Here is a 27078-nt window from a genome sequence, read left to right as displayed (position 1 = left end):
TTTTTCCATTATAGGTTATTACAAGATACTGAATATAGTTCCTTGTGCCATACAGTAGGTCCTGTTGTTTATCTATTTTATATATAGTGGTGTGTAGCTGGTAATCCTAAACTCCTAATTTATCCCTCCCCCCTTCCCTTTTGGTAATAAGTTTGTCTTTTATGTCTGAATCTGCTGCTGTTTTGTAAATTAGTTCATCTGTATCATTTTCTTTTAGATTCCACGTGTAAGTGGTATCATGTGATAGTTGTTTTCCTCTGATTTAGTTCACTTAGTATGATAATCTCTAGGTCCATCCATGTTGCCGCAAACGTTTGTATTTCATTAGTTTTTATGGCTAGTATTCCATTGTGTGTGTGTGTGTTTGTGTATATACACAGACACAATGTATATATATACCACATTTTCTTTATCCATTCATCTGTTGATGGACGTTTAGGTTGCTTCCATGTCTTCCAGCACTTGTAAATAGTGCTGCTGTGAACATCGGGGTGCATGTATCATTTCAAATTCGAGTTTTCATCTTTTCTGGATATATGCCCAGGAGTGGGATTGCTGGGTCATATGGTAGCTCTATTTTCAGCTTTTTAAGGAATCTCCATACTATTTTTCATAGTGGCTGCACCAATTTACGTTCCCATCAACAGTTTAGGAGGGTTCTAATGGGAAACTTTTTGATATACGAATATACTGTTTGTATTATTCTTTTCTACCTGTAACTTCATGCACTTGGCAGTAGATGAATAGCAGTTAATTAGTGGAAAAATTAAATTGCTATGAACATTATTGCTGTATTTCTCAAGGCCGGTCATTCAGATTGGAAAGTAAATAAACTTCTGTGCTACCCCCCATATATGTTTAATATTTTGACAACAATTCTATTTCAGATGTCGTGAGAAATTAGCATATGAAACATAAACTAAATGACAGAAGGGAATATAAAGTATCATAATAGACGGGGGTATTTGGAAAGATGACAGAGGGGAAAAGTTGTGAAATATTAGAAACTAGGTTCTTCCCTTGAGTTTTGTTTATATGATGAATAAGTCCATTATTTTGGTTTGTTGATGAACTTCCTTGTTAAGGTAAGATGCTGCAGGCCGTGTGAATACAAGTCAGAACCTGTTAGCTTGTTACCCTCTCCTTTGTCACAACATTTTTGGCTCTCAGATTGCTTTTAGGAGGACTCTTTGGCCTCCATGTTGTTGTGGGACTTGGGAGTCCAGGGCACAACCGTGAAAGGAATTTGTGCTTTTGGGTGATAGATAGCAGGAGGTCACTGGGGCAGACTATAAACTATCCTTAGCAGCTAACCAGCTGCAGTTCCTTGTTAGAGGTGGGCCTCCTTGGTGCTCTTGGCAATACAGTTGAGCAATGTCCAGTGTGCAAACTGGTATGGCATTATGAACTGTACCAAGCAAGTACCTGTTCCTGCTGGGTGTTCCCTAATGTGTTCGTATTAAACCTTAAGGTTGACCCTGTGTGCTGGGTATTACTGTTCCCATTTTTCAGGTGGAACTGCAACTGGGACTGCTGCTAGCATCCCACCAGCAAGTAGCAGGGATGGATTGGAGCCCCCTAGGTATCTGGATTTAGTCTAAGGAGCTTTCACATATCTCTGCTGCCTCTCACCGCGATTGGGCTTACTAGGATGTTTGGTTCATGTTTCTTTTGCTTATTCCACTTCATTATTTAATCCTTCATTGATACAGAGCTCACTTAAAAAATTTTTTTAATTGGTTAATCAACAATAGAACTATCCCAAGAGCCAAGTGGATTGTGGGAAAACTGAAGTCTTTGAATCAAGTTCCCTATTGTCAAGACATCTCAGATTTATAAGGGATGATGACGTTAACAAAGGAAACAATTATAAAAAAGGTCACCTGAAGGCTTTTTGGAGTGTATAATTCTTGTTGTTTCCTTCTTAGTGAAGACAGGCATGCCTGGGAGCCGTTTGGCTTTCAACATCTAACCCTTTTCAGTTGTAATACAGTTGAGAAAGCAATATGTAACAAGAGCTGTGTAGACATCTGTGAATTGCTGCAAGGTTGTCCCAGAGAGTAATTAAGTATCAGTTGAGTTTAGAGGAAGGCTGTCACGGAATTGCTGAGTTGCAGAGTAGACCACAGAGTAGCAGTTTGCAGTGGTGTTCCAGAGTTATTACTAAATTTTCAGGAATTTTGCCAACCATTGGCATCTTGAAATCAGCCATGGTGGTAGTACTTACACCATGGAAATCATCAAATAGTAATAAATAAGGGATTTTTTTCCCCTCCAGTGGGTTTGCACTACTGGATTTCATTAGAGTTTTACTGTATTTCTTTGCCTTGGAAATAAGATAGAGAAGTCCACTCTCCTATCTTTTAAAAGACTTCTAAGATAAGTGGCTCCTCTCTGTTGCCATCTCCCCTTTCCAAATCGTTACCTCCTGACTTCTTAAACATCACAGAACTTCTCAGTGCCACATCCCAGTGGACTTTTATTTTTCTCAATACTTACATTCCTTGGGTCCTTTTTAGCATTTGACACTAAAGATAGCTACTCGCTTTTGAGACTCTTATCAGACACTCTAGCGAATGTCTGATAAGAGTCATCTTCTGACATTTTACTTCTTGTCTTACCTGAGATCAGTAGTTAGTTTTATTTGCCCCCCCCCCCCCGCCATTCTCTAAATGGAGTCATTCTGCAATGTCTCCATCTATGTTTTCATTTTTGCCTTGTTTACTCACACTCCTTTTAACTATCCTGTCTGTGGAGAGGGCTGAAATCTCCTCAGGATGGAGCCTTCTTCAGTACTCTAGTGATGTTTCTAACTGTGTGGCAAATGTTTGCAACTGATTCCTCAAATGTAACAAGTCCAGACCAGAATCACATTTGCACCGCCTTCCCCTGAACTAACAATACAAAAAGCTCAGTTTTCCCCTTGACTTCCTATTTTTGTTAGGGCACTTAGGTATTTAGTTTCTTCTGGTCATCCAGATTAAGAACTGTGGCACCAGCTTCCCCTCCCCCTCCCCTGCCTTCATTGCTCCAGATGCCAACTCCTTTACCACGTGCAGTAGATTTTAAGTGCAACATCACCTTTCCATTCCCACTGTCACCTGGGGGCCACCTGGTTCAGATCCCGGTTACTCCCTTTTCTGATTTATTGCAGGCTTTAGTAATATGTTCTGTCCCTATGCTTTCAGTGTAATTTGTTTGTTAACTTTCACACCCCCAAGAGGCACAGTCTTGCTTGTAGCACAGCCACACACAGTGGCTTTATTATATGTCCTCCGCCTGACTTCAGAGCCCTTTACAGGCGGCATGGCTCCTGTCTTTGGAGTCTTATTTCCTCCTTGTGCGCTGGGCTCTAGCCAAGCTGTGTCTTTCATTGTTTCATAAACATGTTTCTTGCTCACTTCCCATTTCCCCATGACTTGGTTCAAGTTGTTTTCTCTGACCCAAAACAGATTATGATGTTCCTTCTCTAAAGGTCCATGGTATTTTCCAAAACTTTCTTCATGGCATCTTCACCATGTCTTGTAGTATAGTTTTTCTATGTTTGTTTTGTCAGCTCATTGAGGACAAAGCTTTTGTCTTATTCAAATGTCTGATAGAACCTAAAGAGGCTTTACAAATAGAAAGCTTCAATACATTTTTAAGAATCAAACACTTCAGCTGTTGTAAACTTAGGCTGACACAAACATTAAGATCAAAAACCTAGTACTTGATTATTCATTTTGCAGTTTGTGATTTAAATTTTTTAATCATAAAATATCCAAAGGACATCAATAGATATATTCATAAGAAATTCAAAGTTTGAACTTGACTAGGACGAGTTTGAGCCATTAGGATCATGAACTTAAATTATATTGGAGGAGTTGGGAATATGATTCTTTTCCTTGACCTTGGATGAACCAACAGGGAACCATGCTTCACTGTTTCGCCTATTCTCCAAAATGCCAATTACAGACCAGCAAATGCAGATTTCATTCCTATGACAAAGAACTTAACAAAAGATTGTAGGGGCTTCCCTGGTGGCGCAGTGGTTGAGAGTCCACCTGCCAATGCAGGGGACATGGGTTCGTGCCCCGGTCTGGGAAGATCCCACATGCCGCGGAGCGGCTGGGCCCGTGAGCCACTGAGCCTGCGCGTCCGGAGCCTGTGCTCCCCAATGGGAGAAGCCACAACAGTGAGAGGCCCGTGTACCGCAAAAAAAAAGTCCCGTGGATGGTACACTTAGTAAAAACAACACTGAATAATACATTTCAGAATCAAATGTGTCTCTGAATGAGTCCTTAATGTCTGTATTATTTATAATAGCCATTCAGAAACATTGTATAGTTAGATTTTTAGTCTGATTCCACAGTTCTATAATCTCTCACTCCTGATTGTGAATCATAAAAAAAAATTATATAGAAAGATGATATTATTAAAACTTATTATTCAGTTTGAGACTTAGGGTTTTTAGTTTTTATTTTCTTTATCTAGTGGATGAACTTATTTTGGAATTAACACAAAATATCACTTGGATTTATTAAACAATGTAAATCTAAAAGTACACATGTAGTTTCTTTAATTATGTATGTTGGATGATGATGTGTCTGATTCTAGAATGGCTTGTTTACTGTGTGCAAGAAGGTAGGAAACCATTGGGGGAAAATATTAACAGCACGTGGCTATGTCTAAAACACCAATTCTCCAGCTCTAGGTCTTTAAAAGTCACAGGTTAGGACAGTAATGTTTAAAAATTGTATAAAATTTTCTTAAAAAATAATAGTAAAAAAAGTAAAAGTTACAGGTTAGAAATGAAAAATAGTTAAAAGAATGCTAATTAATGTGTTAAAATATACTAGAGGGCCTGTGTTGTCATTGGTCTAATGGTTATGATAATTTGAATCACTAGTATTATTTATTTAAAATAAAATGGCATATTAGTCGCTTAAATTATGATTGTGTGAGACATACTCTATTTTTTTTTTCTTCCTCTTTTCCAGGATAGGATTTAAGAAGCCATTTCCCAGGAAAGAAGGTCTTTATTTGCCCAAGTGTGTTATCATTTTCAGCTTGGAAGTTTTCAGTCATTCATTGGTTGAGGAATTATTTCAGAGGAACGTGTATATTCATACGTCTAATAAATTTGGATATTTATAATAAAATCAAAACCTCATAGTTTCTCTAAATGAGATAGACTACTGTGCGTAGAGTGCCTAGAATAGCTTATAGAGAGCAGTAATAAACATAGTTTTTCTCTCTTGACAGTACCAGTATAGGGAGGGAGGCCATTTTAAACAAAATTGTAATATAATGAAATCCTCTTTACTTATAACCTAATTATAAATGTTATTTAAGTGGCCAAGAGTGTGTGGAAATTGACCAGACTTCTGTATATTTTCTTCAGAATACTTTGAAACCTCTTTCACTGTTTCACAATATTTACAGATTGTGCAAATCAGATTTAGTAATACTATAGATAGTCAGAGAACAAAACAGGAATTATTAGCCAATTTACATGTTGATGTCCTAGGATACAAGTACAATGTTAATGATATTTTTTTTAACAAAAGATTACATAGAGAGTTAAGGGAGGACTTCCCTGGTGGTGCAGTGGTTAAGAATCCGCCTGCCAATGCAGGGGACACAGGTTCGATCCCTGGTCCGGGAAGATCCCACATGCCGCGGAGCAACTAAGCCCGTGCACCACAACTACTGAAGCCCATGCGCCTAGAGCCACAACTACTGAAGCCCGTGCGCCTGCAGCCCGTGCTCTGCAACAAGAGAAGCCACCGCAATGAGAAGCCAGTGCATCGCAACAAAGAGTAGCCCCTGCTCGCCGCAACTAGAGAAAGCCTGCGTGCAGCAACAAAGACCCAGCACAGCCAAAAATAAATTAATTTTAAAAAAAAAGTTAAGGGAAAAAAAATTCAGTTTTATCTCTCAAACTCAGGATACTTAAAGTCACATTCTTAAGTTAATAAACTCTGTTAATATGCTAAGCACATCCTGTTTGGCTTCCTTACAGTTGCCACCTTTAGTGTAGTGTTTTAAAGCTTTTCTTACTCAGAAATCTGCTCACTAAAAAGATTCCTTATATCTGTTACAGGTTATAAAGCAAGATTATTTAGTTTTTTGATAAGATGCTTTAGGGCTTAGATCGTCAACCTTCCTAATGAGGTCAGTTCTCAACAAATGGACAGTGTAGAAAACCTTTTGGTGCACATTGGTAAGCCTTCCTGATGCCATAGATAGATATAGTTCCTGTAGTGAATGGCTTATCTTTACATTGCGACTGACACTTTTCTTCTCTTCTGAAGTGAGGGCCTCAGCAATGTATGATGGTGTTTATTTTTTATCTGCTTAAATAAATTAGAGAAGTTAATTTTTGCTTTTCTGTGTATTTTCCAAAGTTCTGAGGAGGCAGCCCTGTATCTTGTTCACTGTATTATGGCCATGGTAAATTTAATTTTTACTTTGGTTTTTGTGACCTCAGAAGTATGGCTGGATACCTGACAAACTTCAGTCTGTGTCCTTACTTCCAATCTCATGTGCTTAGTTGCAGTCTTCCACACACGAAGCCTAGAAATGTAGAACAACGCTGAATGGCATAGGAGATTCTGTGGAAGAGGCAGAGGGTTTCTTTGAAGATGAGGTCATTTTACCCCAAAGACAGGAAGTGAGGTTGGATTTGTGTTTTAGAGCAGGGGTCCCCAACACCCGGGCTGCGGACCGGTACCGCACAGCAGGAGGTGAGCGGTGGACCAGTGAGCGGAGTTTCATCTGCCGCTCCTCATTGCTCACATTACCGCCTGAACAGCCCCTCACCACCCAGTCCGTGGAAAAATTGTCTTCCACGAAACTGGTCCCTGGTGCCAAACAGGTTGGGGACCGCTGTTTCAGAGGGTTGAAGCAATAGAGGTTGCAAGCTAAGGTGTGGGAACTCAGTGAACAAAGGCTGATAACCTAAAGGGTGGAAAAGATAGACCCTTGCTTTTCACTCTTTAAAAATGTTCCTTTGGACCTACTATGTGCTAACACTCAATCCTGTAGAATAACTCTAAGAAAGAAGTAAAGGCAGTTTATATAAAACATTGTCATCTGGTTAAGACAAAAACTGATTAGATAGAAACATTATTGTGGCTTAGGGGAGAGAGGTATCTTTACAGTTCCGTTAACAGTGAAAATAAAATATTTTACTATGTTTTGTTAAATATAGATTTTTCAGTTTAAATATACTTTAGAAAAGCTCCACTTTAAAAAAATTATCTACTTTGATGAAAAAGCTGCTGTAAAAACTTGGAGAGTATTGGTGCCTCTTGTGGTTGAAGAGCCCTAATTTTTAATGTAATACAGTAGCCTTGCAAACATAAAAACATTGTTTTGCCCCTTCTCTTTGAGTTAAGCCAATCACTAAGAGGCAAAATGCATAGACAAGACAATCCTATCCTTTGAAAGTAGGTTTTGTGATGAGTGGTAAATAGGTGGAGGTAGGCATGAGTCCTGTATTACCGGCTGATATATCACATTTTAAACTCTAGTGCCTTGTGCATAGTAGGTATTCAGAGACTGAATTTTTTTTTAATATTGTTTTTTTTTGAAGACTGAAACAAAGATTGCATTTGTGTTTTCTCTGCCTCAACATGTCTATGATGTAAGTGGGAACAGTAATAGGTTATAGTTCATTTCACTTTTATTTGTTGTTGTACTGATCTCTGATTCTCTTTGACCAGGAACTGTGCTATTATTTGAGGGATATTTGTTGAAAAAACTTGATGAGATTGAGTTGTAAGTAAATTCCTGTTGGTACTAGTTCATATATTTGTGACCGAACATAGACATTGATAACCATGTTGTCAAGGACTTTTTTTATTTTAAGCTCCAAAGATCATGGGATTCTTTCCTTTTAGTTGCCCGTTAAACTGCTGTTTTCAACAATTGAAAAAATTGTTGAATAAATTGAAAATTTCATTGCTGAAGGCTTGAGTTGTTTTTCCTTGATAATTTGTAAATAGTTTATATATTTACCATAAACTAATAGTAGTAATGTTTTCCATTATCTTGATACCTTGATAATAAGTTACAGGTAACATTTGTCAGATATGCCTAGAGGTCTTATCTCCTGTTAATTCAGAAGATTTGAAACTGGCAGCAGAGAACATTAGACTAGAGCCTTATTATAATGTAGGCTATTATGGATCTTCTGTTCTATCATTCTTTTTTTTATTATTGAGGCATAATTGACATATACCATATATTTGTTTCAGGGGTATAATATAATGATTTGATATTTTTATATATTGCAAAATGATCATCCCAGTAAGTCTAGGTAACCATGCATAGTTACAGAATTTTTTTCTTGTGATGAGAACTTTTTAGATTTACTCTCTTAGCAACTTTCAGATACGCAGTACAGTATCAACTATAGTCACCGTGCTGTACATTACATCCCCATGACTTACTTTATTTGTAACTGGAAGCTCTTACCTTTTGACCCCCTTCACCCATTTTACCCATTTTCCACCTCTGGCAACCAGGTTTGGAGGTGTCGCCTGGGCAGCAGTCACACAAATCAGGGCTCCAGAGGAGTGTACAAGCTCCTTTCTGGGAGATATTGGTGAGCTATAGCAAGGCAGAGGGTGAGTGCAAAATGGCATTCCCCAGCCTCTGTTCCATGAAAGCACCTCTGTAGTCGTTAATGTGTGCCAAACCAGAAACCTGCTTCTAAGGCCAAAACTCCTGGACAAATAAATAGGCCACTTTGTCAGAGAGACTAGGGATGTATTTCAGTCAACTGTCTGTGTGGTGTCCTGAGAGTGGCAGTCTGCCAAGAACTGTCTCTCTGCTTGTTACAGTCCCATGGGACCCAGGAACACAAGCCCCTCTGACTGCCAGAGCCAGGTGAACAAGGGGTGTCCTCTGGGTAGCAAACATAAAAACTGGGTCACCAAACGTAAAATGGCAGAGGGGGAGCAGGAAGATGGTGTCCACCAGTCTCCATCCCTGGAGAGCATCCCAGCAGGCCCCTGCTCCTTCGGCCATTGCTTTAAAATTAGGAAATTAGTCTCTTTCACGTAAAGCCCGGGTGCTTTCAAAGGGCTGCTTCTGTGCTGGCTCCTGGTGCAGGTGAGTCTGCACACAAGCCCTTTAAGAGCCATTCCTCGATTTGCCACACCCCATGTGTTTCATGGGCTTGAGCCCCATTGGTCTTCAAAGCCAGACATTTTGGGGGCTCATCTTTCAGCTGCCAGTCTTAAAAATCGGGGTGCCCAATGTGGGTTATGAGCCCTTCGCTCCTCAGGGAGAAGCTCTGGGTTTTGAGTTCCCTCCTGACTGTGGGTCGCTGCACCAGGGTGGGGTTTATGGTGAGATTGCGTCTCAGCCTTTCCCACCTGCTTCCATGTGGTTTCTTTCTGGTTTGGGTGATGTGGAGGGCCTTGCTCTGCCAGTTTTTAGGTTACTGTCAGAGGAAATTGTTGAATAAGCAGCTGTAGATTTCAGTGTGAGTGTGGAGGAGGTGAGATCAGGGTCTTCCATCTTGAACTGGAGCCCCGACATTCTTTTTTTCCACATAATATCTCTGTAGTATAACCCACATGCCATGAAAACCTAACCAAATACATCTGCTTATAGTCCTGTCCTTTAATCCTGTGTTTGTGTGTGTGTGTGTGTATGTGCATACATACATATATACATGCTTACTTGTGGACCTTACTAGGAAGTTTTTATATCTGAAGATAAAGAGACAAGAAGAAAGTTGACTAGCAGATAAAAAGGAAAAATTTATATATATGAGAAAAAGTGTGAGTTACACTGCTTCTCATCACCTTCGTAAATTGTTCATTCTGTTGATTACCCTTTTCTTGACTGATCTTTTTGCATTGACATTTGTTTGTTTTGTTTTGGGGGTTTCAAGCCCGCATCTTGCCCATATCCTGTCGCCTAATAAAGAACTAGTGGAACTCTAAGTGCTCTCTGCCCATAGAAATGAACCTCATTTACCTTCCTCCATCCGCTTCTTGTATTTCTTTTGACCAAGGCCTTCATTTCACACACACAGTTACCAGGCACTCACATGGCCACAAGCCGGTTAGTGTGTTTGGCACTGGCAATATAAGAATAACTTTTTTTTTTTTTTTTTAAGAAGATGTTGGGGGCCTCCCTGGTGGCGCAGTGGTTAAGAGTCCGCCTGCCGATGCAGGGGATACGGGTTCGTGCCCCGGTCTGGGAGGATCCCATATGCCGCGGAGCGGCTGGGCCCGTGAGCCATGGCCGCTGGGCCTGCGCATCCGGAGCCTGTGCTCCGCAACGGGAGAGGCCACAACAGTGAGAGGCCCGCATACCGCAAAAAGAAAAAAAAAAAAAAAAAAAAAGAAGATGTTGGGGGTAGTAGTTTATTAATTAATTTATTTATTTTTGCTGTGTTGGGTCTTAGTTTCTGTGCGAGGGCTTTCTCTAGTTGTGGCAAGTGGGGGCCACTCTTTATCGTGGTGCGCGGGCCTCTCACTATCGCGGCCTCTCTTTTTGCGGAGCACAGGCTCCAGACGCGCAGGCTCAGTAGTTGTGGCTCACAGGCCTAGTTGCTCCGCGGCATGTGGGATCCTCCCAGACCAGGGCTCGAACCTGTGCCCCCTGCATTAGCAGGCAGATTCTCAACCACTGCGCCACCAGGGAAGCCCTAAGAATGACTTTTAACGTGGGTTTAGTATTCACTGTGCTCAGAGTGCAGTAGGGCAGACAAATAGTAGACAAGTAAACACAGCAATAGTAACTATACCTGTAACAAGGGCCAGAGGACTGACTAATCACCTGTGCTCTTGGCATCAGGATCAGGGACAGTATCTCAGAAAAGACAAGGTATTCTGGGCAGAGGGAAAAGCCATAGAGGCATAAAATAACATGAAATTTTGGGAGTTATGAGGTATTGAAAAGTACAATGTGTAAAGACAAGATGGGGCGAAGTAACCTGTGGATGGATTGTAAAGCATCTTCTGTGCAGATTTAAGGAATGTGATTTTATTCTGTAGGTAATGACAACTCCTCAGACATTTGAAGGAAGATAGTCACCTGAGAAAAAAAGTGTTTTGAAGTCACTCAGAATTCAGGTCACATCTCTGCTTATGTCACTTAGTAGCTGAATACTCCTGGGCCTGGTGCTTAACATTTCTGAACCTCAGTGTTCACATCTGTAAAATGGGTGTAGCTTGGACTGAGAGTACCTTGGATTGTGAGTGACTTATCATTCAGCAAACATTATTTATTGAGCGCCTGTTATGCATAATGCCCAGAGAAATTCTACAGGGAAGGGAAATGCAGTAGGATGAGCCTACAAAGCTTAGAAAAGGTAGATGCTATATCAACCCATTCAAAACTTAGCACATTTCTCTATTCACAGCTATTCTTTTTTTTTTTTTTTTTTTTTTTTTGGTGGTATGTGGGTTTCTCACTGCTGTGGCCTCTCCCGTTGCGGAGCACAGGCTCCGGATGCGCAGGCTCAGCGGCCATGGCTCACGGGCCCAGCCGCTCTGCAGCACATGGGATCCTCCCGGACCGGGGCACGAACCCGTGTCCCCTGCATCGGCAGGCGGACTCTCAACCACTGCGCCACCAGGGAGGCCCCACAGCTATTCTTACTCATGTGTTCTCTGTCATTAGTAGCACCTCAGACAGAAGCCTGGGAATCCTCTATTATACCTTCTTTATAACCAATTATCAAATCCAGACTGTTTTACCTTTTTTTTTTTGGTATAAAATTTTATGATGATGCAACGCTAAAGTTTTATGTGTTCATTTGTTAAATTTTGACATATATGCATACATCTCTGTAATCCAATTGTATGTTAAGATGGAGAGCTTCGCTATCATCTACTTGTAATTCATTGCAACCAGTACACCTCGGATGAAGCAATAACTTTATTCATTCATAGCATGAATGCATATTAATATGGTAGGTATTGGGATAGAAACCGAGAATGCAATGAGTCCTTACCTTCAAGGATCTTATAGTTAGGTGAGGATACTGGTGAGTAAATATGAACTTGATGACACACCTTGAGAATTAAGAAAATAGAGCTTGAGTACAGAGTGCCATTGTGTCAGCTTGATCTAATTCTCTTTGGGTATGTGGGCAAAGGGGAAATGGAATCTAATCTGAGGTTGGTAAGAAGTATAATGAATCATGCAAATAAGGGAGAGGCATATTCCAAGGATATTCAGGGCCAGGAAGCAAGAGGACAGAGAATGTTGTATGTCTAGAGGATAGAGAATAAGAAATAACAAAAATGATATTAGAGTGTCAAGTAAAAGGCTGGAGCAAGGCTGAATTTCCCATTGTAGGTCAACCAGAAGTAGCCTTACCTTCGAGGCAAGGAGTGATGCAAAATGACGATTCTTTGTCAGCTCTTGTCTTTGAACTCCCTCTGAACCTTATATAAAACTCCTATTTTATGCCTCATAAGTATTAGTGAATCATTGTTATTGTTGTCATCAGTATAATATCAACTACTGTTTATTGAAGGTTTCTACATGTCGTATGGAGAAGAGGGACGGCACTGTGGTAAGGGGCACAGATAACTGGAGTGACGCTGCCACAGGGTGAGGAATACCAGCAGACACCAGACCCAGAGGAGACTAGGAAAGGGTTTTCCCTTAGAGCCTCTAATGGGAGTGTGGCCCTGCTGACGCCTGGGTTTCGGCCCAGTGATGCTGATTTCAGACTTCAGGTCTCCAGAACTGTGATACAATAAATTTCTGTTGCTTGAAGCCACCAAATTTGTGGTGATTTGCTATCGGAAACAGTGCCCTTGTTACCTCACAACACGCGTGATCTACTTCTTTCTGTGCATGTGCTCATGCCCTTTCCTTCCCTGGCAATGCCTGAACCACCACTCCAGCTTTTCTTTTTGGCTGCATCAGGTCTTAGTTGCAGCACGCAGGATCTTTAGCCGTGGCGTGCGAACTCTTAGTTGCGTCATGTGGGATCTAGTTCCCTGACCAGGGATTGAACCCGGGCCCCCTGCATTGGGAGCGTGGAGTCTTAGCCACTGGACCACCAGGGAGGTCCCACCTCGTTTTTGAAGTATCCTGTTTATCCGTGAAGATCCAGTCCAAAAGCAACCCTAATCCCTTAAGGGAGAATTAATCACTCTTACCTCTGTTTGGTAACTGATATGCCCCAAGTGAGTAGAATAGTTTCTCAAAGATAGTAAGTGCTCGATAAATAACTGCGGAGTGAATTAATTCTCTCATGTATTACAGTTGTTGAGTCACCTATTTCTTCCATTAGATTTTTCTTTGCTTTATTTATTTTTTAAATTGAGATATAATTAACATATAACATTGTATAAGTTCCAGGTGTACAATGTGTTGATTTTACAGTTATATATTGCAATTTGATTCCCACAATAGCTTTAGCTAACACCTCTACCACTTCACATAATTATCTTTTTTTTTTTGAAGTAAGAACATTTAAGATCTAGTCTCTTAGCAATTTTGAAGTCTACAGTACAGCATTGTTGACTATAATCACTATGCCGTGCATTAGATCTCCAGAACTTACTCATCTCCTAGTTGTAAGTTTGTACCCTTAGCCTCTTTTATTTTTAAATATTCCTCATCTTCTTGTCTCCATCCCTGTTGCCAAAGCCTTCGTTCTGGCTCTTACCTCTCATCTGGAATTTGCAGTAGTTGGTTTCTCTTCTTCTTTAATTCATTTTCTCTTTGATGAGAAAGTTCTCACTTTAAGTGATACTGGCCATATGCTGAGCGCTTGCTAACTGTCAGATGACTGCTAATGCCCTGCATTATCTCAGATTGTTAGGATATGCCTGGAGTCTGCTGCTAGACCAGGAGTTGAAGGCTCACCCTCTCCTTGGTTGGCTACGAGCAAAGTGTGTCAGTTCCAGCCTCCCTATGCCTTTTGTCTCCTCTTGCGCAAGGCCTGCTTCCTTGTTCTCTTTGTTTCGCTGTCTTCTGCCAGATGCCTGGGGCCTTCTTATCATCTACTGTTTGCTGGAATCCAAAGCTTTCAAAAGTTAACCGGTTCATGCTAGGTAGATTGGACATGGGCCCGTCCTCTGCATTTGTACTAGGGGTATGTTCTACACTTAACCATGAGATTTGAAGCTTTTAAAAAAATCTCATATTTTACTAAGATGTCTCTTCTCTCAGCCCTCATAGTAGGTATATTTTGTACTTGCTGTGAACCTGCCATTGAAGTGATCGTACTCATGGTCTTTAACTTTTTTGTACTTCCACCCTGATAAGAAACTGTCTTGTAGTGGGGTGGGGGAATGCCTTTTTTGTCTTTTCTTGTTCTGCCCATTTTTTTTTTTTTTTTTTTTCCTTTTTGCGGTATGCGGGCCTCTCACTGTTGTGGCCTCTCCCGTTGCGGAGCACAGGCTCCCGATGCGCAGGCCCAGCGGCCATGGCTCACGGGCCCAGCCGCTCCGCGGCATATGGGATCCTCCCAGACCGGGGCACGAACCCGTATCCCCTGCATCGGCAGGCGGACTCTCAACCACTGCGCCACCAGGGAGGCCCTGCCCATTTTTAGTCTCTGCTTGATTATGTGGAATCTGACTATCCATGAAGGTAAGATGGACTTGGAGATCTACTTGTAGGTTCTCAGGTTGAAGGTATCTGTATCCCAGTACTTTATCACAATGCTTTGTACCTATTAGGTGAATTTGTCACATACAGATAGATAGCTTCCTCATCACACAGACAGTAAACTTTCTATTCCGCTTTTCTTCTCCCTATGTAACAGTTGGGAGTTGAGAAGAACATTAACTCACTTATTTGTATTTTGTTTTTGATGCTGCAGGTCAGGATGGCTAACTGGTTGGCTTCCCACATGGTGCCCTACGTCAACATCACACCTTAAAGACGCTGAAGAGAAAATTTTGAAATGTAAGGTTTTCTTCTTATAAGTTAACTGAGCCATTTACTAAAATAGGTCCAATATAAAGCATCGCCTTGAAACTGAAGATCAGATTCTGTGGTGTGTTAGTTGTCGGCAAAAGAACTTTTTTTCCTTTTACGTGTCATCAGTAAGTGTGTAAATGTGGGAAGAAGGCAAAGGTTCTCAAACTTTTTGGTCTTGAGTCCCTTTTATACTCTTAAATTAGGAAGTACCCCAAGGAACTTTGTTTAGAGGTTATAACTATCAATATTTACTGTATTAAAAATTAAAACTGAATAATTTAAGATATGTCAACTTATTAATTTATTTTAAAACAATAGTAATAAACCCATTGCAGGTTAAAATAAATAACATGTTTTCTAAAAATAACTGCTTTCTAAACAAATGTAGTGAAAAGAGTAACATTGTTTACAAGTTTACACCTCTCTATAATACCTGGCTTAACTAAGGCAGCTGGATTCTCATATCTGCTTCTGCATTCAGACTGTTGGTAATCACTTATCATGTGACCTCTGGAAAACTCCACTGTATACCCATCAGAGAATGAGAGTGAAAAAGGCTAATAAAGTCTTAGATTGTTATGAAAATAGTTTTGACCTCGTGAGACCTCCTGAAAGGATCTCTGGCTCACCAGAGGTCTGCAGACTGCTCTGAGAGCAGGCTGTAGGTGTCGCAGAGCAAGTAGCCTTGTCTAGTAGAACACATACTGGACTACATCCAGGTAACCTGTTCTAGGCCCAGGGCTGCAGTCCATGGGTTACAGGGTCTTGGGCAAGCTCCTTTTCTCACCTTCCTAGTTTTTGCCCATAAGAGGAGTGGGTGGGATGATCCTTAGTCTAGTATTCTAGGATTCTTTATGTCTACATTTATAGTAGTGTGGAAACCTTTATCTTTTTTGTTTCTTGTGAGCACTGAAATTTACCCACACTTGTACTGCCAGAGTGTTCCCAGATATCTGTGGGTATATTTTCAAGTAATGGTGTTTACTGTGCAATTTTGTTTAGAGGAAGAGCTTAAGTGGTGCAGTGCACATACATGATTATTATGTATATTTGTGCATATACTTGTCCACACCTGTTTTTCATACTCTCTGCCACAAATGAATTTTGTTTGTGCATTTGAATGATTCAGGAGTAAGTGACCATAACTGGATATATCCAAAGAAGGGGAGAATTAGCCATCTTATATGGATTTTTACCATGAAAATGGATTTCTACTCTGTATGGTTGGGTAATCTTGTTCTCTACAAAGCTGGCAAAGTTGTCATTGTGATTTACTAAACGAAAAAATTCTTGTCAAGAGATAAAACAAAAGGGTGCTAGATACTCAATTCATGTATTTAACAAACATACTGATTTCCTACTGCTGGGTTCTAGGGATGCACATAGGAGTGAGAATTGGCCCCTGCTTTAATATCAGACATGGAAGCAAGCAACTAATACAGTGGGGTGAGCTGTCTCATAGAGGTCACACATGGTTTTTATGGGAATACACAGACATCTGTGTTCAGAATGTGGTTTGGCTTGGCACTAGTACTGGATCACCTCCTTTTCTAAACTGGTGTCATTTCCACTCACTCTGGGCTCTGTTAATATTCTGAACAAGTGCTGGGTTTCCCCTTCTGCCACTATCTGGGTACAAAACTAGAGATTATTTGGTTAAAGGGCAGAAACTCCTGGTTCTCCGTGTTTGTCCACTGCAGATGTATACGCACAAATAATTAAGATATATCTAAAGTGTAGCTATTCAGTTGATAATTTAGTGTAAAAGAATTTCAAATTAGTTTCCTCTTTAGTCAGTTTTGGGGGAGATTTAAAGTATTTAGTCCTGTAGCATTGAGGGCAAGAAAGATTTTTTATCTACAAAATTGTGATTATTTGCTTTCTCTAGAGAGATTGTTGGATATGAACTCAGACTACCTGGCACCTCATGCTGAGGAGTTCCTGCCATCTTTTTCTACTAAACGTTATGATGACTTAAGATTTCAGTTTTGTGTTTAATACATGTTAATCCTTCCCTAAATTCATGATGATGTTTTAGGAAAAAAATGTTTCTTTTGAGTCTGAGTTCGATGTTCAATGCTTAATCCTCAAGTGTTCTACACATACAAGGTAGTATTCTATTGTCTGTAAAGCTAGAGACTTTAAAATAATGGATTCAGCAGCCACTAAGTTCCACTCCAGTACCCTCAACTGATAGATATGGAAAGAAGTCCAAAGAGCTGACATGACTTGCCAGAAAACCTAGGCCACAGTTGCTTGAGACTTGTCTGAGATAAATCTTACCACCAAGATGTAAAATATGGTAATTAAGAAATACTTGCTTTGGGACTTTCCTGGTGGTGCAGTGGTTAAGAATCTGCCTGCCAGTGCAGGGGACATGGGTTTGAGTCCTGGTCCGGGAAGCTCCCACGTGCTGTGGAGCAACTAAGTGTGTGCACCACAACTACTGAGGCTGCACCCTAGAGCCCACGAGCCACAACTACTGAGCCTGCATGCCACAACTACTGAAGCCCGCTCACCTAGAGCCCGTGCTCTTCAGCAAGAGAAGCCACTGCAATGAGAAGCCTGTGCACCACAATGAAGAGTAGCCCCCCGCTCGCTGCAACTAGAGAAAGCCCACGCTCAGCAACGAAGACCCAACACAGCCAAAAATAAATAAGTAAACAAACAAACAAATAAATAAAATTAAAGAAAAAATAATTGCTTCAATAAAATGTGCACTCTTTTTTTTTAGGACTGATATAATAAAGGCTAAACTCATATAAATGAATACCAGATGGTTTCTAGATTATTAATTTCTGATTGCTCTGAGAATACTCACCTTCTCAGAAGTAGTGACACTAAGCAGAATTTCTCTTTTATGTTTCCATTAGGTGTCCCCTGCACATACAAAAAAGGACCTGTTCGTATATCTAATGGAAATAAAGTATGGACACTGAAGCTTTCTCATAATATTGCAGATAAGACTCCACTTGTCCTCCTCCATGGTTTTGGAGGAGGTCTTGGACTCTGGGCACTGAATTTTGGAGATCTTTGCACCAATAGACCTGTCTATGCTTTTGACCTGCTGGGCTTTGGACGAAGTAGCAGACCCAGATTTGACAATGATGCAGAAGAAGTAGAGAATCAGTTTGTGGAATCCATTGAAGACTGGAGATGTGCATTAGGATTGGACAAAATGATTTTGCTTGGACACAACTTGGGTGGGTTCCTGGCTGCTGCTTACTCACTGAAGTACCCATCAAGGTAAGTGATGGTGACAAAAGAGAGGCACCCAAGCCCTGGTTTCCAGTTCCCCTCTCTGGTAGTTGTTGGTGTCTGAACCTTATAAGAGACATTGTCTTAAAGGACCCTGTAGACTGAATAGCCACAACTGCTGGCCAATTTAGTAGCAGAAATAATGTTGTCAGGTTTTCCTATTACATATGCTACACATTGGTAGGAGGCTTGTGAAAGGACTTTCTATTTGTTAGACTTAGAATGTACACAATTTAAGCCACGAGTAAAAAAACTGGTGTGTTGTTACTGTTTACAGTTACTATTATCATTAGACCTATGGATCCAGCAGGCTTTTCCTAACCTTTTCCAGGTTTTAGTAAGCTGCAGTGGGAAACCAGAGGTTAGAAATTAGAAGACGTAGGTGCTAGTGCTTTCTTTATGGCTTAGAGCAAATCACTTAATCTCTAAATTTTAGTTTCCTCATCTCTAAGCTACAGAAAATACACCTGCATAGAATATCTTTTAGCTTTTTTTTAATTATTATACTGTGCCCTAACCTTTATTGCTATAGAATTTTTTTCTGAGTCATTGAATTAATTGCTGTTTACTTCAGAATCTTTGTAACATCTCTTCCTTTCTTTACCTTATTTTCTTATGCTATTTCCTATTATTTATGTTGCTAATCTGGGGGGAGGTCACAAAATCATATTTTGTATGATTAGTCAGTATAGACCAGATGATACCACAGTGTAGCACACAGTATAGGAAGGCGGCAGTTAACCTCTAGGGTTCTCCTTCCCCCTAGCTTTTTTCCTATGTTGCTTTTCGGGATGGCTTTCCTTGGAGCACTTCTCTTTTACCGGAGAAGAAAGAGATCAATGAATAAGAATGTCTCTGTTCTTATAGAGACATCATCTCCTTTGCTGCAGACGTCCTCACTGCTCCGTAATGGTCCCCATTTGTGTTAATTTCTTACCTTACAGAAACATTTTCTGCTTGATCCTGACTAAGCAAATTCATCTAGATTTCCATAGAAGATCAGATGTTACGGTGAATAGCACAGTTCAGCAGACTCACAGATCCAAACGTAGTTAAACACAATTGATTGCTACCAGTATGAGTGTTCATAATTATAGCAAGCCTCATAGTGAGAGATTTAGCATTAGCTGTTTCTTCAAGTTGCACTCCTACTTAGCAGACGGGTGGTTGTCAGGGTCTCCATCTGTGTGATCTGAGAGGTTTTACCTGAGCCAGAAAAGCTGCTTGGTGGCATACACATATTTTCTCTGGTGCAGCGGAGTGGTCTGTTTTGTACTGTAAGTAACTACCTACTCTAAATGTCACTTATCCAACTTTAACTTGATCCAGCTGCCTTTTTAAAAAGCTTTTTTTAGAGCTGTTTTGAGAGGGAGGTACAGAGATTTCCCATGTAATCCTTGTTCCTACACATGCATAGCCTCCCCTACAAGTACCATTTCTATTATGCTGTCATGAGATTAAATCTTTGAGCTTCAGGAAGATTTTGGTGGGGTGGGGTGAGAGGAGGGGAAAAAATGGTCTAATAGAGACCAAATGAGGTTCAGTTAATTTCCTTCACTCACTGTGCATCTTTTCTTATCTCTCTTTCTCTCTTTTTTCTCAAGTGGACTTTGAGAATATGACTTTTTTCTTTGCCTCCTCGGGTATGACAGATATAATCTGTACTTTTTTTTTCTCCTAAGTAAAACCACAGGTCTTTAATTTCTGTTGTTTCTATGCATGGAGGAAAAAACCACAAAGACAACACTTGTTATACTTGTTGGGACCTATGTCCCAATCCATACCTATTTCTGCCCTTAATCTTTTATGGGCAGCCCCATTCTTTCATTCTTTGTTTATTTTTATAGGACAGTTTGAGGAGAAGCATGAAAATGCCTAGTTTAATGTACATGTTCAGGAAGGATTCTAGTAATAGAAAATAAATAAAAACTAATTTTTTCCAATTTTTGGTACATTAGGTCAACCTGTGTGCTTCATCTCTATGAGCAGCAGAGTGCCTCTGTCCATAAAAGTTGTTCTGTAGCCTAACTTGTGGCAGTGATCCCATATTTTCCCCAGATTCTTGATATTGATTAAAAACTGAGTAATCTGCTCACCATCTTCAAACTCAAGACCTATTGTAATGACTAACCTGGAGAAGAATGCTTCATTATGTTTCTAAACTGATGAGCTCTTCGCATGTTCCTGCTTTGCTGGTTCTTTGTTTTTCCTGTAGTTTGCATTAGCCTCTGATTCTTTCTTTTTTTTTCTCTTTCTTTTTTTTTAGGGGGCGGGGGACTGCACTGGGTCTTCGTTGCTATGCGCAGGCTTTCTCTAGTTGTGGAGAGCGGGGGCTACTCTTCATTGTGGTGCGTGGGCTTCTCGTTGCAGTGGCTTCTCTTGTTGTGGAGCATGGGCTCTAGGCACGTGGGCTTCAGTAGTTGTGGCATTAGGACTCAGTAGTTGGGGCTCGCGGGCTCTAGAGCGCAGACTCAGTAGTTGTGGTACACAGGCTCAGTTGCTCCGTGGCATGTGGAATCTTCCCAGACCAGGGCTTGAACCTGTCTCCCCTGCATTGGCAGGTGGATTCTTAACCACTGCGCCACCAGGGAGGTCCCTAGCCTCTGATTCTTTTTTTTTTTTTTTTTTTTTTTTTTGCTGTACGCGGGCCTCTCACTGCTGTGGCCTCTCCCGTTGCGGAGCACAGGCTCCGGACACACAGGCTCCGCGGCCATGGCTCGCGGGCCCAGCCGCTCCGCGGCATGTGGGATCTTCCGGGATCGGGGCACGAACCCGTGTCCCCTGCATCGGCAGGCGGACTCTCAACCACTGCGCCACCAGGGAAGCCCTAGCCTCTGATTCTTGATAAAGATGTCTGATAGGATGACTCACATGCTGTCTGGCTAGACCTGTTCCTTAAGCCTAGATGTGAACTAACAATCCCATCAGGCTATCCTCTATGGGATATTAGAGGGTCGAGTCTGGATTCGTATATGAGTTTGGATATATATTAAAACTAAATAATGCCTGGCAAATGAGGAGATAATCTTCTTACTAGAGAAGCAGGTGAGAAGATAGCCTGGAACTTGATCTGGTGCAGGATTATAAGGAGTGTGAGCCAAAGCCTGTGATAAAGCTTTTCTGAAGAATAAAAAAAGTTAAATTACTCATTCCTTACATGGTCCCAGCCACTGTCTTCCCATGCTTCTGGAATGAATTATTCTCTAGTAATCTTCCTGTATTTGCTACTATAACTAGCTAGCATTTACTGGGTATTTGTTATTTGATAGCCGCCAGCCTAAGTGCTTTGCATGGTCTCTCATTTAAAATCCTTACAACCAAAAATAAGCGACAGTTATTTTCTGAGGTTTTTTACGAGTGGAGGCAGATGATATATAACTACAGTTTAGACGTTGTTGCAGAGCTTTTAAAAAATTGTTTTCCAACTTTTTTGACTACAACCCTCAGTAAGGATTATATGTGTGTGTCTGAAACAAAAGTTTTGTTATATGGTACATTTTTCTATTCCAAATTATACAATTTTATTAAAAAGCAGACTGGCTCTGACTCTGTAAGTGGATTTTACTACCCACTAATGAGTAATGACCTGCAAGATTAATATGAGAAATAACAGTGATGTTCTAATGTCATCCAGGGGACCAGAAAAATTCAGACTGGACTAACTCCTATGCTTACTCTGATTATACTTTATAAAGTTTGTACATCATTATAGACAAGGATCAAAAGGAAACTGGAAAAGCACAATATTCCAAATGTTTACTGAGCATCTACCATGTGTTAGGCTGAAGGCATAGGATCAAACAACTAACTGTTGGGGCAATTTACTCCATTTCAAAAAAAAAAAAAAAGGTTATCTGCTCCTGTATATATACTCTGTGTAACTTGTTAAAATCTCATAGATCCATACTAAACAAGGCAAGCCAAAACTAAGGCAAAAACAATACCATCAGTTAACCAGAGATAGGTGAGACTTTCCTCCCTCAAGTTTTCTTTGTCCTGCCCCTTCTTGGGTTAGCAGGTCAGTAAGAGCCCAGCGCAGTCTGGGCAAAATCCCATAACAAATTTGTAACAAAACTTAATCATCTTTTCCTGTAGAGTATGTTTTAATAAAGAGTTCGTTTTTCTCTTTAGGTAAGTCAGTAGTGAATAATACCAGCTATTTCCCCGAAATGAATCTTTGCTGCTTTCAACTAGGTGGCTGTTTCATTAATTCCACTCATACCTCTGGCATGTGTCCCCCTTCCCGACCCTCAAATCTCACTGTGGGCTGTCATAGGAATTTAGGAGGCAGTCAGAATATGAGAGATAACTTTTTTTAAAAAAATTCATTTTCACCTCCGTTTCCATACACTATTAGAAAATAGTCTTATAAAACTTTTAAGCAGTGATGTCACTCTAAGTATATGGAAATCTCACATTTGACATATCTTCACACAGATTCATAGTTACATTCTACAGATCTTCTGGATGCTATGAAATTTAGAGTATACTGTTAGGACTGGCCTAGAGTTGATAAGAGTTAAGCTCTACCTTTACTAATATGTTTATCTTATGTTGCTTGGCCTATTCTTAGGAAAGAGAGCCTTCTGCCTGATGGCTTGTCAGCATCTGTTAGTACTGGGGTTGGGAAATAAGGATCATAGCCCTAGTTCTGCATTGACTAGCTTTAGGTTCTGGAGTGAGTCACATAGTACATCTCAGCTTTCTTCTCATCTGATGAAATGAAAGATTGGGCTGAGTATTCTCCAAGGGTCCTTAGAGCTCTGTGCTCTGGGTCTGTGCTCTGAAGCTTTCTGTTTGAGAAAATGCAGTCAGAGCAAAGGATTCATTACTAACTCATCCTTATCTACACTGACAAAAATAAGAAAACTTCTTATATTGGGAAAATAAAAGCTGTCTGTTCCCATGTTCTGGTTTTTTTACCTTTCTATTTCAATTATGACTTAAGAAAGGGACTTCAGAATCAGTGTCGGTTCACCCTTGGGAGATTTTTGCTGCCAGTTGTTGACTGTTTTGGCTACAGTTGAATATCGTTTTGTGTCAGGACATTTATGTTTTGTTGAAGATCTTTATGATGTGTTATACCGTGATACAATCACAAGGACGCGGTTCTGGTTTTCCCTCATCAGAAAGATGCTTCCTAAGATGGAAAAATTAAAACTATTAGTGACCTGAAACAATTTTTAAATGAGTTTGGAATGAAGCTTTTCTGTCTCTTTGAAGTAAAGAAGAAAATTGGGAAAGGATTAGGAACAGAATCTAATGCCAGTATATCATGATGTTATGCATAGGGTAAATGTGTTCCTGTTCACCAAACTGAAATCCCAGACTAGGGGTATAATTTCAGCCCATATTGTTACATTATCTTCGTGTTTGTCAAACGTTCATTCAAAGTCCTTTTGAATCCACCTAAAGTGCTAATGCCTCATAAATTTTTAGAATGATTTGGTTCATAGGAGATAACTATTGTTGGTGTCCGAAGCTATTTTATGAGTGTAATATTAATCTCCAGTCATTTGTGCAGTGTCAACCATGAGATACATGGAAACATTGGATTTTTCTGAATGGTCAGTGATCTATATCATCTGCCAGAGTGTAGCTTAAACAACAACAAATGCTGTCTTTTCTTGTTTCTCAAGAATAACCACAGTTATCATATACCCTTTCACACATCCGTTACTATCCACATTTAGATAGATTAAAAATGAAGCCCTCTTTCTACCATAACAACTCTCAAATCCTACCAAATCTCATCAATTTATGCATAATAAGAGCATGATGTAACCTGTTCAGTCATTAGTTTTTTCTTTAATGCAAGGTTTTTGAAGGAAGTTCATTCTATTTTTACTTTATAAATCGTGTAAGTTCTTTATAGTCCTAGGGTGAATTTGCCAAATGATCTGAAGTCTTTTCTTTCCCCAACAGGGTTAGTCATCTCATTCTAGTGGAGCCTTGGGGTTTTCCTGAGCGACCAGACCTTGCTGATGAAGAGAGACCAATTCCAATTTGGATCAGAGTCTTGGGAGCGGCATTGACTCCCTTTAACCCTTTAGCCAGCCTCAGGATTGCAGGACCCTTTGGTGAGTGCTTGCTTGTATCTGTATCCTAGGAAAGCAAAATGTTTATACATAGCAATAGAGGAGTATTTGCGGATCACCATTGTTAGTTAAAATCTTAAAAACAAACAAAAAAACTGAACCTTACTTTTTCTCCTCCTCCTCTAAAAAGTACCAGTCCGTGCACAAAGGTGAATGAAACCAGGCTCCTCTCCTTAAAAAGGAGTCTTTAGGGCTTCCCTGGTGGCGCAGTGGTTAAGCATATGCCAGCCAATGCAGGGCACACAGGTTCAAGCCCTGGTCCGGAAAGATCCCACATGCCACAGCAACTGAGCCCGTGCTCCACAACTACTGAGCCTGTGCTCCAGAGCCCATGAGCCACAACTACTGAACCTGCATGCCTAGAGCCCGTGCTCCGCAACAAGAGAAGCCACCGCAATGAGAAGCCCGCACACCGCAATGAAGAGTGGCCCCCGCTCACCGCAACTAGAGAAAAGCCCATGCGCAGCAATGAAGACCCAACGCAGCCAAAAATAAAATAAATAAATTTATTTTTTTTAAAAAAGGGTCTTTATATTGTAAACATTACAGATAATTAGCAAGCAGAGGAGGTGGGAAATGCTAAGGATGAGGTTAGGTGACCTTGAACATTCTGAAAAAAGCCAAGCAAGCAGTGTCTTGGGGAGGTTTACCTGCTAGCCCCAGGCATGGGAGTTTATCTGCTAGCCCCAGTGACGTGTTGAGGAGCCTTTGGCCAGTTAGTGATGTCCAGCTGGCAGGTCACAAAGCCTGACCTGACCGACAACCGTGGGATGACAGGTACCATCACTCAGATTCCTTTCTTGCCCTGTAATGTCAGAGTGTTAAGACGATAAAGTCATCCTTTCCCACAAAGATTTGGGGGACTCCTGATTTGTGTTTCTGGTCATGTTTTGAGTTTAGTCTCTGATTTAAGTTATTTGACCCTCAGCTCTTCTGTCTCAGCCTCACAGCCAAGGGAATTTCCTTCCCTCGTTGTCACAGATGGTGATGGTCTGCACCTCTGCCTTTCCCTCTTACAGCTTATGTCAGTTAAGAGGGCTTTTGGCTGAAAGTGACTGGAGACCTCAGCGGTTTAAACCAGAAGGCCTTTTATTATTTCCTTAACAAGCAGTCTGGAAGCAGGTGGTTTTAGCATTTGTTCCCAAAGCTAGCTCCTTGATGTTAAGGTTTGGGTCTGTGTGTGATTTTCTCGACCTTTTACCTCACAGTTGTTCAGTGGTTGCTAGGACAGGAAGCATCATCTCACAAGCTCTCCGAACAAGAAGAAAGGAGAGCATGATGCTCTTTGTCAGGGAAGGAGGTCTTCCCTGGGGGCCCCAGCACACTTCTCCTTATGTCTCTGCCCACCCCTAGTTCTTCCATCAGCAAAGAAGAAATTTCTATGACTGATCAGTTATCATTTGTTTCAGGGGCTGGAGTGAGGGGCCTGCTTTCCTGGGCACGTTGCTGCCTAAATGATACACAAAAGTCGGGTTCTCTTAGCAAGAAAAGAATAGAGGTGTGGTGGGTGGGTGAGGGTGTGGCAATACCTGTTGCATAGGTGACTGTAGATTCTGCTGCCCCCTGTCCAGGCCTGCCCCTACCCTTGCCTGAGTACCATCCCTTTGGGAGAGCAGCGGGACTGCAGCAATGAGAAGAGGGCACAGGGACTGAATTGGTGACCACGCTATATGCCCTCAGTACTCGTGTAGGTAGCCTCTTTTCACCGCCCCCCCCCAGTAGAGCCACACCTTCTTAGGTGCCTGGTCCTCCTTTGATGAGCTGCTTAAGAGCTTTATAGTCCTGACATGTAAGTGGATCTTGCTTGATCACAGTTACACAGGTAGCCATTACGGGAAAAATAAAGCATAAAAAGAAGTTAGGAGATAAAGATGGGGGAAGGAGGATGCCTAGGAGGGGCCCTTTAAAGCCATGTCCTCTGCCTCCCATTGTTGTTTGCACGTGGTGGTGAGGGTGATGCAGAATGTCCACTGCATCATGAGAATTCTTGGTGGAGCTGTGTAATTCCTTCAGAGATGGGAAGGCAGGGCCAGTGAAGAAGTAAGATCTTGCTAGAGTATTGGCAGTGATAGCAGAGAGGGAAACCGGCCAGTCCCTGGGTCCCCGAAGGGAAAACAGTAACCAGACAAAAGTTCCTGCTCTTCATCCTCTTTCCTTTGGGGGCCTTGCCCCTGCCTCTCACCTCAGGGGTGGGACCGTGGGAGCCACTGTGGATGGCCTTAGCGGGGAGTTCTGCTAGTGTCCCAAGCAGAAACTCTGAATTAATTTTCCCAAGAAATATTTATATACCAATTCACTTCATATAGATGCTAATGTATTGTAATTGTGGAAGAAATACAAATTATTAAGTTAATTTTATGTATAAGCTGTCCTATTCACCTCCCTTGTTTAATAGAATTTATTTTCCTACAAAAACAAGTCTTAGGCAACTGTTTTTGAGCTCCTAAAGCATATTAGTAAGTCAACATATGACAGGCTTCTATTCTTATTTTAATCTTTCCTTAGGGAACTTGAGGAGAGCAGTTTCTAGAATCTGTGCTTTTTTCCACTTAAAATACATATTTGAATACATGTGTAATGTAGCATGTAGTGCTCATTATAGAAGCAAACACTAAAGTCTTCTATATTTGTATATAAATTAAATTATAATTTAAAACATACATATAATTTAAAATGTTTGTTTTCTATTAAATAGGTTTAAGTCTAGTACAGCGTTTAAGGCCTGATTTCAAACGGAAGTATTCTTCAATGTTTGCAGATGATACTGTGACAGAATACATTTACCACTGTAATGTCCAGACTCCAAGGTAAGATTTATCTA

At 40.8% G+C, this 27078-nt stretch overlaps 1 protein-coding gene across 6 annotated transcripts in view; it reads left to right on the top strand.

Moving 5' to 3' along the window:
* Positions 1–27078, top strand: part of ABHD5 (abhydrolase domain containing 5, lysophosphatidic acid acyltransferase) — a 34929-nt gene that overhangs the window by 1256 nt on the left and 6595 nt on the right. For 2 of the 6 annotated variants that reach the window (XM_060110819.1, XM_060110820.1), the window contains 5 exons: positions 12494–12570; positions 14801–14886; positions 17775–18147; positions 24085–24239; positions 26953–27064. In XM_060110819.1, the coding sequence (XP_059966802.1) occupies positions 12509–12570; positions 14801–14886; positions 17775–18147; positions 24085–24239; positions 26953–27064 (788 nt within the window). In that variant the 5' untranslated portion in view covers positions 12494–12508. The other 4 variants (XM_060110821.1, XM_060110818.1, XM_060110823.1 and 1 more) reach the window with 4 other exon arrangements.

Source organism: Mesoplodon densirostris, chromosome 10 (genome assembly GCF_025265405.1).
Source record: "Mesoplodon densirostris isolate mMesDen1 chromosome 10, mMesDen1 primary haplotype, whole genome shotgun sequence".
NCBI classification, from domain to species: Eukaryota; Metazoa; Chordata; class Mammalia; order Artiodactyla; family Ziphiidae; genus Mesoplodon; species Mesoplodon densirostris.
Note: the sequence above shows the minus strand (reverse complement) of the source record. Positions and strands in the feature narration are given on the sequence as shown.